Source organism: Thamnophis elegans, chromosome 4, assembly GCF_009769535.1.
Source record: "Thamnophis elegans isolate rThaEle1 chromosome 4, rThaEle1.pri, whole genome shotgun sequence".
In the NCBI taxonomy this organism is placed as follows: Eukaryota; Metazoa; Chordata; class Lepidosauria; order Squamata; family Colubridae; genus Thamnophis; species Thamnophis elegans.
The window spans coordinates 56,107,306-56,121,724 of NC_045544.1; the positions used below are offsets into that span (position 1 = coordinate 56,107,306).

General features: G+C 38.3%; 1 protein-coding gene and 1 long non-coding RNA gene across 4 annotated transcripts in view; one reads left to right on the top strand and one right to left on the bottom strand.

The window, feature by feature from the left end:
- LOC116507482 overlaps nucleotides 1–8,590 on the bottom strand; it is a 42,462-nt gene extending 33,872 nt beyond the window's left edge. Inside the window, exon 1 of the long non-coding RNA XR_004255212.1 lies at nucleotides 8,494–8,590. This is a non-coding gene — a long non-coding RNA (uncharacterized LOC116507482). The remainder of the gene's footprint in view (nucleotides 1–8,493) is intronic.
- SCAF8 (SR-related CTD associated factor 8) overlaps nucleotides 7,342–14,419 on the top strand; it is a 107,367-nt gene continuing 100,289 nt past the window's right edge. For 2 of the 3 annotated variants that reach the window (XM_032215644.1, XM_032215645.1), the window contains exon 1: nucleotides 7,342–7,906. In XM_032215644.1, coding sequence (XP_032071535.1) covers nucleotides 7,877–7,906 — 30 coding nt within the window. In that variant the 5' untranslated portion in view covers nucleotides 7,342–7,876. The remainder of the gene's footprint in view (nucleotides 7,907–14,419) is intronic. The other variant, XM_032215643.1, reaches the window with a different exon arrangement.

Below are 14,419 nucleotides of genomic sequence, written 5' to 3' on the forward strand. Positions count from 1 at the left end.
AGGAACTATTTAATATATCGGAAGTTAAATTTCTTAAATGTAAGTTACAAGTTAAAAATATCCCAAATTAAATGCTCTTGTATTCCTTTAATTGAAAATGCCAGAAAAATTGTTTCCTTTCCATCATTGCTTGAGATGAAATGGCAGCAGACTTTTATTTAATCACTAAGGTTTATATACTGTTCAAATGAAAAATTATTTTAAATAGTTTATAATCTGTAACACCATTTTATGATCCACGGTCTTCTGTGCACTTTCAAATGACTAAACCTGAATATTGAATTAGGTATAAATCTGCTCTCTCTCAAAATTTCAGTGTTGATATGATTACATAATGTATTCTGATATTTCCTTAAAATAACTGATTCCTCATTAATTGATTCTCTACATATTTTCGGAGAGAATTTTTGCCTCTGTAATAAAAGGAAATATTTTAATGGATGTATTTTACAGGTCTCTTTTTTCAGAGCTACTAAATAAATCTCTTATTTCTCCTTGTCATTCTTTCTCTGAATTATGAAATGGTAATGCCTTTGATTACCTCTCAGTTTTTATGTGCATAAATCAACAGTTTTCATAGTTTTTCCTTAACAAAGTGGTGATTTTTAAAAAAAAATGTATATTCCTTTTTTCATGGCAGTTTTGAAAATCTTTAGTTCCAGTATAGACTTTACTGAAACTTGAAAGCCATTTTAGGGTAATAGCAGCCTTTTTACGTGAGATTCAATACAGTATACAGTAATAAACATTTGATTGCTGTCCACAGAGATATTCACTAGATGGTGCTGTTGTTCTCCAGATGAAGAATTTAAAATATTCCGTATTACTTTCATCAGTGTCCCTAATAGTATTGTCTAGATCAGTGGTTCCCAAACTTGGCAACTTTAAGACTTGTGGACTTCAACTCCCAGAATTCTCCAGGCAGAGAAGTTGCCAAGTTTGGGAACCACTGGTCTAGATCAAGGGTGTCAAACTATTTCATTGAGGGCTGCATTTTACCTGGGGGGGGGGAGGAGAGATTGCCAGTTCAACATCACTCAGAGGCACCTGTGATGGTCCAAGGACTCTGCCCACGAAAACTGGGCTCCTGAGCTCTGTTTTTGGATGAAACGGCCTCCTACAGCCCTCCCGAGCTATTTTTTCCGGCAGTCACCATGGGCCGGTCCTTTGCTGTTTCCAGGGCAGCCCTGCGGGCCAGATCTAAACAACCCATGGGCCGGATCTGGCCCACGGGCCTTGAATTTGACAACACTGGTCTAGAACTAAAATAACATAAAATATTGTATTTTATATCAGTATTGGAGGTGGTTTCAGCAGGTTCTGACCAGTTCTGAAGAACCAGTAGCGGAAATTTTGAGGAGTTTGGAAAACCAGTAAATACCACCTTTGATTGGCCCCACCCCCATCTATTCTCTGTCTCCTGAATCATGGCTCATCAGGAGGAAATTGACATTTTTCAGTAACCTTCCCCTGAAGTGGAGTGGGAATGGAGATTTTACAGTATCCTTCCCCTGCCACACCCACTATGCCACACACCAAGCCATGCCACGCCCACCAAGCCACACCCATAGAATCGGTAGTAAAAAAATTTGAATCCCACCACTGATCAGTATGATATATACCCAGTATAATATTAATGATTAGGGTAGCAAAGTTGAAATGCTGAGAGCTAGGTTCAGATTCAGGAAAATGTACTATATTTTCCGGCGTATAAGGTGACTGGGTGTCTAAGACGACCCCCTACTTTTCCTGTTAAAATATAGGATTTGGGCTATACTCACCGTATAAAACTACCCCTCTTCCGAAGCACACCAAATAGCCAATCAGCATCCATTTTATTTCCAGCACCTTTCTCCCAGCTTGGAACTGAACCAGGTGGTTTTTCCTTCCAACACTCCCCTTCCCAAACTGGACCACAGATGAGTTATTATTATTTTTAGTGTGCAAAAAGGGTTTGGGGAATAATTGCAGATAATATTTTACCCTTCTTGATTGTTGGTTTTGAGATGATAGATAGATAGATAGATAGATAGATAGATAGATAGATAGATAGATACATACATAGATAGATAGATAGATAGGGAAGGAGGATATGAAAATGATAAGATGATAGATGGATGGGTGGGTGGGTGGGTGGGAGGGAAGGAAGGAAGATATAATGATGATTAGATAAATGATAGACAGGGATACGAAGGGAAGAAAGAAGGGGAGGGAAGAGAAAGAGAGGGAGGGATGGAGAGATAGATGGATAGAGATAGATAGATGTAGAAAGAGAGAGAAATAGATGAACAGAGATAGGGAGGGAAGAAAAGGGAAGGGAAGGAAGACAGACATATCTGTAGACAGGGAGGGAGCTGGAGGGGCTGAAGTGGGAGGGGTCTGCCACCCAACATCCTTGTTGTCACGAGAACCCCAATTTCTCTCCTTGAATTGGTGAAGGTTGAACAAGACACGGCAAACAACAGCCCATCTCCCATGTGCTCATTTAAACAGACAAAACAGGCTCAGTCTGAGCACGCTGGCAAATCCCCTTTAGTGTTGATTGTTAGCTTTGGGTGAGGAGCAGCGTCTCCCCAGTCAAGAGCAGTCTACCTGGGGAAGGGAGATTGGTGCTCTAGGCTCTGGAAGAGAGTCTGTACATGCTTCTGCAGGCGTTATCGTTCTGGTGTTTGTGATGCATTGGAAGTAGGGTGGGGGAAAGAGAGCTTTGGAAAGGAAATGGTGAACGAGCCAAGTGTGGAAATAGCTTGGAAAATATCTGGGGAATGTTAGGCAGACTCACCTCGGGGCACCCTGCAACAGGACGAGGGTGGGAAGAAAGAAGATCGCAGACACCAGGTACAAGCCAGGCGGGTTTCTCCGCCTTGGGGAGGCAGAGAAGTAAACATGAGATAAAGGTGTTTGGCGGGAATGAGGTGAGAGAACAAAGATCCATTTCTGCTGTCGGATTTACAAATGACCCTCTGATCCGATCACCGTCCTTTCGCAATCCCAGCCATGGGAGAAACTTTTCTATGCTGCCTGCTGCCCACTCCATGCGGCCAGGTTTTGGTGTCATTAGTGCCAATTTTTGTTTTGGTTTTTTGGTATGGCCTTATACCCGGCGTATAAGACGACCCCCGGTTTTTGAAATAATTTTTCTAAGTTAAAAAGTCATCTTATACGCCGGAAAATACGGTAAGCTACAACAATCATTCTCTTAGCTCAGACTACTTAACAGAGTTGTCATTATGCGTGTGTGTGGGGGGAATGGCGGGGGAATTAGAGGCAGTTATGTAAGAAAAACAGGATATAAATCTAACAAATAAACAATAATTATTTCTTTCTTTTTACGAACCTGTAACCCCTTTTTAGCAGGTTGGAGTCAGGGTGACTGATTGGAGCTGATCATTTACTGGGCAGATTGCCCTTCCTGATGCCTACACGGAGTTCGCAGCAGATATTTTCTCTTTACGCTCTGATAGAGAAAAATCTATGGCTGCCTAAGATTGAACTCATAACCTCTCAAGGGTGAGGTGAATGCCTTCACCTCTAGGTCACTGTGCCGCTCAGCAAATGAACAGTAAATAAATGAAAGTTAAGGGTTTTTTTCCATATATTGTCAGTAATCTATTCAACAACCATGAAAGATGCTCTTACATTATTCCCCTGCTGCAGACAGGATTGAGTGAAGGAGGTGTGCCTGTAAAATTAACAGTATAATCTTTATTTAGAAAAAAAAGACAGATGTATGCAATAGTCTGTATTCTCTAAAAAAAACATGTTTACAATCCTGCTGAGCCCTTAATTCAAATAGGAAATGAGAGTAGGAAAACTACTCATATGACAGTAAAGCATTTATCAACTGGATGATCCAAAAGAACAACTCTGTTAACTGGAATCTACTTCTTGGTTCAGGTCTGATTGTTACACTATTTAGCTATTATGACATAGAATAAGTATAAGTATAATCTTTATTGTCATTGTACTTAAATACAATGAAATTGGTTTTAATCTCACTGGTACAAAATTATAACAGAAACGAAAAAAGAAAGAAAAAGAAAAAAACTAGCGTGTGCATGGAGTGATTGTGGTTGTATTTAAAAGTCTCACAGCCCAAGGATAGAAACTACCTTTAAACCTATTTGTTCAGCTGGCTATACTTTGATGTGTTTTGCCCAATGGTAGAAGTGAAGAGACACTGACCAGGGTGTGAATCATCTCTGAGTATCTTCCTTACTCCGCTAAAGCAGCGAGATCTGGCGATGTCATCCAGTGGTGTCAGAGGGCAATCAATGGTTTCTTGTGCTGAATTGATCACTCTCTGTAGTGCCTTCCTGTCCGCAGCTGTTAAACCAGCATACCATACTGTAATACAATATGTGAGGACACTTTCTATGGTGGACCGATAGAAAGAGGACATCAGCCATTGTTCCACCTGATTTTTTCGCAGGACTCAAAGGAAATGAAGTCTCTGTTCAGCCTTTCCTTTCCAATTACTAGAGACATGTTGTTTTTCCAGGTGAGATCTTGACTAATAAGCACTCCCAAGAATTTAAAAGGGGAAACCCTCTCCACACAGCCCCCCTCAATATACAGTGGGGCAGGTTCCTCTCTGTGCTTCCGGAATCTAGCACCATCTCCTTTGTCTTACTAGTATTTAGATGTAAGTTGTTTCTTGAGCACCATGCAGATACCTTCTGGACTTCTTCCCTGTACAGGTAGTCCTCAACGTACGATCACAATGGAGCCCATGTTGCTAAGTGAGACATTTGTTGAGTGATCTTTGCCCCATTTTATGACTTTTCTTGCCACATTTGTTGAGTGAATCACCACAGGTATTAAATTAGTAACTTGGTTGTTAAGGGAATCTCTTTTCTTTACTGCTTGTCGGAAGGTCACAAAAGAGAATCACAGGACATTGCAACCATCATAAATGTGAGTCAAGTGTCAAGCATCCGAATGGAGATCTGTGACCATGGGAATGCCACAATGGAGGTAAGTCTGAAAAATGGTCATGTCACTTTTTTCAGTGCCACTGTAACTTCAAATTGTCACTAAAGGAACTGCTGTAAGTTAAGGACTACCTGTATACTATCTTGGCTGGCCAAAGATAATTTGCTGGTTCAGGCAGATGTAAGATAGGACTCTGTTTATGTACAGAAAATAGTTGGGCTGATAACTGGATCTTATGTTACTAGCGGTAGCAAATGACGTTTTCTTAATATCAGTAGAGTAGCTTGAATAGCATCTGATGCATTTTGAAGAGGGACAAGCAGATGATCATCCAGATGTTGATTTGCTGGATGTCTTTTATCTTAATGTCTATGGGCAGTTGAGCAGAAGCTTTAAAATTAAATTTCAACTGCAGCAGGAAGGTCACAAGTTCCTCATTTCTATGCTTTTGTTGCATGCAATTTTTGGCCACTCCTTAAGTACCATTATCAATCAACTGTAGGGCCTTAAAGCCATGCCTAGTTTCTGATGAACAATTTACTAGGTACACACATAGAACTAACTTGGCAAGTGGCAAGCTGAGTAGAATCCATCCCAGTGAGCACCTAATACCCAGAAAGGTCCGGGGCTGTTGCATTTAAAAAAAGTAAATTAACTGATTGTTGTTTTGCTTGGTTTTATTAAATTTTAGGATTGTATTAACAACCCTTCCCCAAATTAAGGCTACACTAGATATGGAATCTGTCAGAGGTTTGGCAGAATGACTAGTATTATGTGATAAACCCAGGAGCAATAACACAGCACATAGAGCCTTAAGAATATTAACAGTGGTTTATATACAACTACGCAGGAGATAAATTCCCTTACCATTCACTACAGACACAAGGAGAGAACGGAATGCACGTTGAGAGAGAAACTCCTCTCTAATGACCACCCATATATAGACTCCTCTTAAAACAGTAAATGACTTGTGTGGACCCCACCATCAGAGTCTTAAAAGGGTTAAGCCGTAACTGCAATGAATCAGCCTTATTGTACCAGCCTTGCTGATTACAGCTTACAACCTTTCATCAGCTGGCAGCTATTAAATCCTGACAGAAACTCAAGTCTGCAGAAGGGAAACGTGGCAGAGGATGAGACTTTGGATTTTTGATAGATTAAGCAAAAACAAGAAAATATTTTACCAAAAGAGTAGGAGAATTAGAATAGAATAGAACTAGAAGGAAGATCTTCTAGTTCATCCCTCTGCTCAAGTAGAACCTATACCCGTGATGGCGAACCTATGGCACATGTGACAAAGGTGGCATGCAGAGTCCTCTCTGTGGGCATGTGTGCCATCACCAGCTGTTCTTCTGGTTTCTGGTGTGCCAGCCAGCTAGTCTTCATGGGTGCTGGAGAAAAGCCTGAAAATGGCCCCCCAAAAAGCCAAAAAACAGACCATTTTTTGGGCTTTTTTTCTTTGTGGGCTCCTGAGCATCAAATAATTACCTGACAACAATCTGAAAAACAGCCTAAAAACGGCCCCCAAAAGAACCTGCAAATGGCTCAAAAAACAGCCTGAAAACACCCCCAAAACAGGCATGCATGCTAGCCAGCTGGTCTTTGGGTTTCCGGTGCTTCGGCGTGCACACATGCCCATTCCGGTTTGGGCGCTCGGTGTTGAAAAGGTTCGCCATCACTGACCTATACCATTTCAGTTATGACTGCCTAGACCAGGGGTGTCAAACTTGATTTCATTGAGAGCCACATCAGTTGTGTTTGACCCGGGGGGGGGGGCACAGCAAGCTCAATGTCATGTGTCAGGGGCATCTGTGATGGTTCAAGTGCTCTGCCAGTGAAAACGGGCTCCCAAGCTCAGTTTTCGGCTGCGACAGCCTCCTGCAACCCTCTGCCAGCAAAATCGTGGGCGCTCCATCACTGGATGTTTTTTAGAAGAGGGATGACCAGGGATATTAAACTCAAACTTGGCCAGATCTAAGCACCCCGCCTTTGAGTTTGACACCCCTGGTTTAGACTCTTCTTAAAAAAAACCTCCAGTGATGGAGCAACCACGATTTCCGGAGGCAAACTGTTTCACTGGTTAATTGTCCTCACTGTTAGGAAGTTTCTCCTTAATTCCAGGTTGCTTCTCTCTTTGATTAGTTGATTAGGAGATGATACATCAACCATGCTAACCCAGTAACCCCTGGAAATAAATCCTACCGAACTCAAGCAAGGGCAAGCATCTCTATTCCGAAGAACCCCATTTAAGATATTTCACCAAGAAAGGTTTTCTTCCCTAGGCATACAACTTTTCAATCAGATTCCTCCGCGTATCCACAAGCCGTTTACCTTTGAATAGGCTCAGCCGCTAAAATAAAGCCATAGGACTCCATTCGCTTTCCTGATTTTGCCCGTCTCCCCCAGGTATGATGGGTGAGGGAGGGGGGCGGTCTCGGTGCTGCCGTCCCTCACTCCGCTGCAGTACCGCCCTTCTCCTGCGAGAGGAGCTCGTTCTCTGGTCGAGCCCTCTCTAGGGTACCAGGAGAAACCACCCAAAAAAGACACTCTGTCCTGTTACCTCGTTGGCGGCCGCCGCGCCTCTCTACGGCTCGCGTTCTGTCGCTTAGGAGCCGCTCTGGCCCGCGCATCTCGGCTGCTCTCGGAGGGAAGTACGCCGCTGCGAGCGAAAGAGCTTTCCCGCCCGCCATATTGGTGCCCGCGCCGCAGCTATTGCGTGTTTGTCCCTGCAGCGCCAGCCGAGCCTGCCCTGGGGCGGCCCAGCGGACTAGGGAGGAAAGGGGGTTCCCCGACCCGTCCGCCGCCCCCTCCCCCCATCTCTGAACCCATCATGGCGACGAGGCCCGGTGGTCCATGAAAGAAGCCGACCGCCGTCACCCCACAGCGGAGATCAACCCCCTTTCGGCGCGGTTCTAAAGCCTTTTCCCCTCCGCCACACAACATGGAGGCCGTGAAAGCTTTTAACAGCGAGGTACGTCTTGGGACTCTTCAAGGAGGAGATGCGGGAGGGTTTTGAGGCTCTCGTGGCCCGAGATCGGGGAGAAGATGGTGGGGAGTGGAGGATTTGCTGCGGCTGCTGCCATTCTCCTGTAATACTAATGCTGGGAGAGAGGCCTAGATGCCGTGGGGGGGAGGGGGGGAACCGGGGCTATTCGAGGAAGAAAAGTGGGTGGGGGGGACGGACGTCTCCCTACTTCCACTGGAGAGTTACGATTAGGGCTGGAATTGAGACGAGGGGAGAACCCAAACAAGCTCGTTTTTCTGGGTTTTAAACCACCCCCCTTGGCCCAGCTTCTGCCCCTCCCCCCAATTTCTTCTTAACCCATTTTCTGCCATTTTTTAAATACCTTCCCCCCCCCTGCAGAGGTGACAAATTTTCCCCCAACACCCCCTCCCCGCAAATAACAGTTGTGGTAGCTTACGTTAATATAGAACGTATGTGAATAACCGCAGATGGAGTTTGGGTCTGCTTGCAGCCCTCCTTAAAATCCTACCTAATGTAATATATATCTATACATATACCTATATATGTATATATAGATTATAGCCTTTGCTTACATTAGGTTGGGTTTGGGAAACGGAGACGGCAACAATCCGGATGATGGAAGAGGCCTAATAAAAAAAAGTCTGCACCTCCTTGCGTTAGCCTTGAGAAAGCAGCACATACACAACAACTAAGGAAAGGGTATCTTTAGCAGTTGTGCTATATACGCGGAGTAGCCTGCTAAAAGGGAGGGACTTAATTTCAACCAATCGAAACTGCTGAATTAATAACAAGAGCGGCTATTTCATTTATTTTGGTTAATTGGGTGGGTGGGGAATGATATAGAGATGTATAGGAAACGCAGGTTGCTCAGGAGGACCATCTTATTTCCTGAACATGACATATTGTTTATTTGGCTTCCTACTATTACTATTTTATTAAGCAAATGGATTTGCTACTTTGAAAAAAAAAACTTTTGGGAGAATGGTAAAAGGAGAAAATACCCCCACGTTTGATTTATGAGGAACTCAGATAATCAGTTGTGCTACCATTTTTAAGATCAGTTTGCAAGATTTCTACAATCATGAAATTGTATGGAGACTGTGTAGATGATATGTGGAATCACTGATTTTAGCTTGGTTTGTTATGTGAACCCAGCTCCTGTGATTAATTCATAGTTCATTTTATCTTGAATTCAGAAAATTTAAGTAAACCATGGTTTACTTAACTGGGTGTGACATACAAATGCAGACATCAAATTGAATTACTGGTTATGCTGTATTGAACCTGGTGGACCTACTTTTGAATAAACACATAAAAAAGCTAAAAGGGTGATAATTAACACATACCTATTTCAGAGTAAGTCACATTGAAAGCTTCCATGGAAATTGCTTCTCAGAAAATATTAATTGGATTAGACCATAAACATAAAACACACATCAGTTAGAAATGAAGTATTATAAACATTTAATTTTTATGTAAAGCCATTTGCTTTGAAAACAAAAGACTTGATGTATGTTTTAGATGTTTTCAAGTGTACAGAGAGCTGCTTAGAGGTATCATTTGTGGTTAATATTTTTGTCCTAAAATATGTAAATAAACTTACCACAACATTACATATGTAGAATATTGTAATTTAAAAAAAATCATTGCATTTTACTCAATTCACATTTACTTTTGAATAGACAGCTATAGGATTGCACTATAATTCTATTTTTTCTTGCATTTAGGTTACACCTATATAGAATAAACACTATTAGAATTAATAGATTTTACTTTTGGCTAAACATGCCTAAAGTTGCCTTTAATGAGATTCAACCTTTGTGATTTTACATTCAAATGTATATTTATAGTATTGAATAACTTAGCTACAGATTATTGGTATCTGACTTAACCCTAGATTCATAAATATGATTTCCAAACTGTAATTGTTGAGTTGATAAAAGAACTTACGTGAAACAAAAAAAAAAACTAATGAGCTGATTGTGAGTCAAGCAATATTAACTCAGCAAAACAATCTAGGTTTGAACTGTTTGTCTTAAGTTGTTCAGAATCTTTCAATGCCAGCCTTCAAGCTGTACTATAGTGATGATATCCAATCAGTTGGCTGGATTTTTTTAAAGGATTATAATGTAATTTATATAATAACTTTGTTTTAATGGCATATAATGTGGTTAAATCTAGTAGAAAAACATTTATAAATTTTTATTTTTGAAAAAAAAAAGACTATTTTTCTGTAGATCATTTAATTCAGTTTTTAAGCTTGATAAGAATAGAAGGTAATAAAACCCCAAATTCATAATAAATATAAATAGTCTAGACAGGAATCATTTTATATAGTGACAATATTAAAGAAAAATTTGTTCGTGCATCAAATTAAATTTCATATGCCATGGAAAATTTATTTAGGTGAAATTGTTCACAAATGCTGCAAATTGCTTCGTATATACAAATGTTCATCCTGTGCATTTTGAATAATTTTTAAGCATTTAGTCATTCTAAGATATAAAATATTGAATAATAATTTTCATTTCAGTTTTTCATCTTTTTTCCTGTATTTTTTATAGGTCTTCACATTTGTAGCTGCTATAATTTATACTTACATTTGAAACAAATATTCTTTATTTTCCCAGTTATTTCCCTTTGAAATAAACTTATTTCATTTATATATTTTTGCTTTGAGTTTAAGGCAGTTTAACTAATATTCTTTAATGTTCTTCCATTCAAATATTTCCTAAACATGTTTGGCTTCAACAATTTTGTAGAATCATGAACTGCTTCTGATTTCACTTACACTAATTAATTCTCTGTCCAGAAAATTAAGAAGGAAAACCTAATGTTTAAATACAAAAAACAAAACAAAAAACATAGCACACCATGTGGGGGATCCTGGGATAGGCAGCATAGCCTATATGCAATATCTTGAAAGTAAACCCTTCTGTAACAGAATATTCTCAAAAGCAAAGATTTGTGTGGTTAAAGTTTTGTAATACCACCTTCAAAATAGCTGTCTTGACAGGGCTAACCATGTCTTGTCAGAGTTATAGTCCAAAATATACGGAGGACATCATATTGCCTTCTATGTGCATGTTTTGAAAATGATTTGGAAACATTGCTTTGGGAAGTACAGAGTTTTTCATTGCAACCCATTAAAGCAACTGACTTTCTCAAGCTTTTAAGGAAGATGCTTCTTTAAAGAGGTCCTTGTGTATGGACTCCAGTGCATTCCTAATAATTTTCAAAATAAACACAGCCTGTTTGTTGTTGATTTAGAAAATACATTAGTGTTTCTTTTAATAAAGCTTGAGACTATTTGAACTTATGTTTACTCTTGTTAATTGTATAATTGTTTATTCTATATATTGAATTAATTTCAGATGAATGAAAAAATCTAGGAACAATTTTCAGTCTACTTATAAATTTCCTGTGCAATGCTATCTGCAAATGTGGTAGTACACATTAAGATTGTCATTCATTAGGAATTTTAATAAGGGGAGGCCCAATATGATTTATAAAGAGAATTTGGACTATTTTTCTGCTAATATTTCTTGACTCTCAATCAGTTCTATTTACTCTGTTTCAGCACCATGCTCAGCAGCATCATTGACTCACTTCTGTTCCTCCCTGTTGATTTTACATTCTCATTTACAAAGGGAACCAATAGAGATGGGGCAGAAGTCAACTGCAGATAACAAAAAAAACCTACTTTCTTAGAATATGTAAACAACAAAAGCCATCCTTAAGATTTAAGTAAAGTATAGAAAGTATCTCTTTCACTTTCTGCTAAAATACTTCAAGTCTACCAATTGCACATAGAGACATGTTATTGGCACTTAATAATGTAATGTGTAATATGTAACATAATATGTAACATATAAGTTTTCAATCTCCATTTAAATTATTCATTCATTATACTTTATAATATTTATAATACTTATTAAGTTTAAATTTATTTCCCCAAATACAAGGAAATAGTATCATTTTTTTTAAAGGTAGCTTTGGCCTAAATTTTCAAATTTATTTTAAATTATTAGTTCACAAAGATTTCTATTAAACAGCGTTTAAGCTTGCTTCCTATACTGTATTCCTGTAAAATAATTCGGGAATAGCTAAGAAACTTTTTTAAAAATAGATTTTATATTCACTGTTCTTTCTTTTACAGGGATACAGAAACAAAATCTTGTGTACAAACAGCAAAAAACATATATTATTGATTACCAAGCACATGTTGGTTTCTCTAGTTGAGACATTAATAGAAGTTAATGTTTATGTGCTGTGAACCCAAATACTTATTAGGCTGTGTGATTGTTTCAAGTTTGTAAGGGTAATGGTTATTCTAACCATTTCAGAAATATTCAAATCTTGAAATAGATATGTTTTGAGGTCAGAGTGGGAATATTTCAGAATGAGAACACATCCAGATTTGTAAGACTATCCATTTGTGTTCAAAACAACTGTTTTGAATTCAGATAGTAGTCTTTAGTAGAGAGGTGTCAAACTGGCAGCCCGCGGTCTGGATGCATCATGCACAGGCCACGCCCACTCCAGCTTCGTGAATGGAGAAAATGTGAAACATCATGTGACGGTCAATGTGACGCAGCAAGTTTGACACCTGTATTTTAGAACAACATATTTAAAGTTTTCAATATTTTGCAAACCCCTACATTTTAATTTTTTGTTAAAAACAACCATTATTTTGTATTGAAATGATGGTAGAAATAGTGTGTTGAAGAATGCTTGTTAAAAAATTTAAATAAATTTATAAAAGAATCAGATGGAACATATAGCAGTAATATCTCTGGCAATTCTATTCGTTTTACAAATAGTAAAAATGGTTAAAAGATAGGTTGGAAGTAAGTAAATCGGCAGTGTAGTGGCTCAGTGTTTAAGATGCTTAGGTTTGAGACCTGAGTGCCACATGATGGGGTGAACTCCTGTCCTCGCCCTGTCTGTCTACCTAGCAATTGGAAAGCATGCAAATGTGAGTAGATAAATAGATATCACTTTGGTGGGAAGATAACTGCTCTACAATGTCATGCTGGCCACATGACACGGAAAGCACTGCTCCCTGTAGATGGCAATCACTAGCAGACTAGAATTTGCAGGGAGTGCTTTATCTTTATCTTGTTGATAGATGGAGGTGCTTTGGTTACCTGCTTTTTAAAAAGTTTTTTTCAAATTTATTGTAAAATAAAATACAAGTAGAAATAAAAATTAAGAAAGAAAGAAAAGAGAAGCTCAGAAATAAAGGGGGAAATTATATAATCCCAATATTTTGCTTTACAGTTCTAAAAGTTTCAAGCAATTTCTATAACAAAGTCATTCTAGTCATCACAACCTCCAATCAAAATTTCATTTTTTTTCAGTTTTGAGTATAAAATCCAGATGTAATTTCCAAATGAAAACAAAACTAGATAAATTCTTCTCTGTAATTAGAACAGCCAGTTTTGCTATCTCTGCCAACCTTTACCTTCAATTCTTCCATTATGGGAATGAATGTGTCTTTCTACCTTTGTGCATATAAGAGTCTCACCGCTGTCAACATATAAAACAACAAAGTTCTGCATTTTCTTTCAAGTTCCTTATCCATCAGACCTAAAAAAAACCTTCTCGTTTCAGTTTTATGTATTTTTAAAAACTCTTCTGAATTAAGAAAAAAAATCTGGTCTCAATATTTCTTTGCTTCACAAGTGCATCAGAGATGACAAAAAGTACCATCTTTACCATTTGTAGCATAAGTTTGAAACTCCTTTATTCATCTTTGACAATTTTTCAGGCGTTAAATACCAACAATATATCATCTTACAAAAAAATTCTTTAAAATTATATTTCAGTGTAATGTTCATTCATCCACATATTTTCTGTCATTATATTATAATAATGACACATATTTTCAGTCATTATATTATAACCAAATTATACAATCTTTAACATACTCATTTTCCAAATTCAGTTTTAACATTTTATAAACCATAGAAATAACATATTCATCATTAGCACACAATGCATTTTAAATTCACTTTTTGCAAATTCAAAACCATGCTTTTCTTACCTAAATTAAACCTTCTTTTTTGCGATATAAATGTGAATCAATGGCAAACACTGCCTTCAATTATTCTTTCCTCAAAATTAGCTTTATCTTGAATAAAACATAAAACCACTTTAAAACCTGATATTTTCATCAAAAGTTTCTTATCCTGTATCATCATATCATTAACCAACATTGTTTCTTTATGTTGAAGCTGGCTGGAGTACCAAGTCATTCAGTTTCTTCATTAAATATTCCATTCTACTATTTGCTTCTTGTAGAATCAAAACTAATCAGCAAAAGTTCTCAATATATGCATCTCTTTTTTGATCTTCAGAACTAATATTTTCTTATCCTGTCTAATCTCTTTGATCAGAACTGCATCTTTTTACAAACTGTTGTCAAAAAAAATATTCAGATTTTTTTTTATAATCCTCTATAACATTTAAATTCAGGTTTCAGAGTTAAAGTTT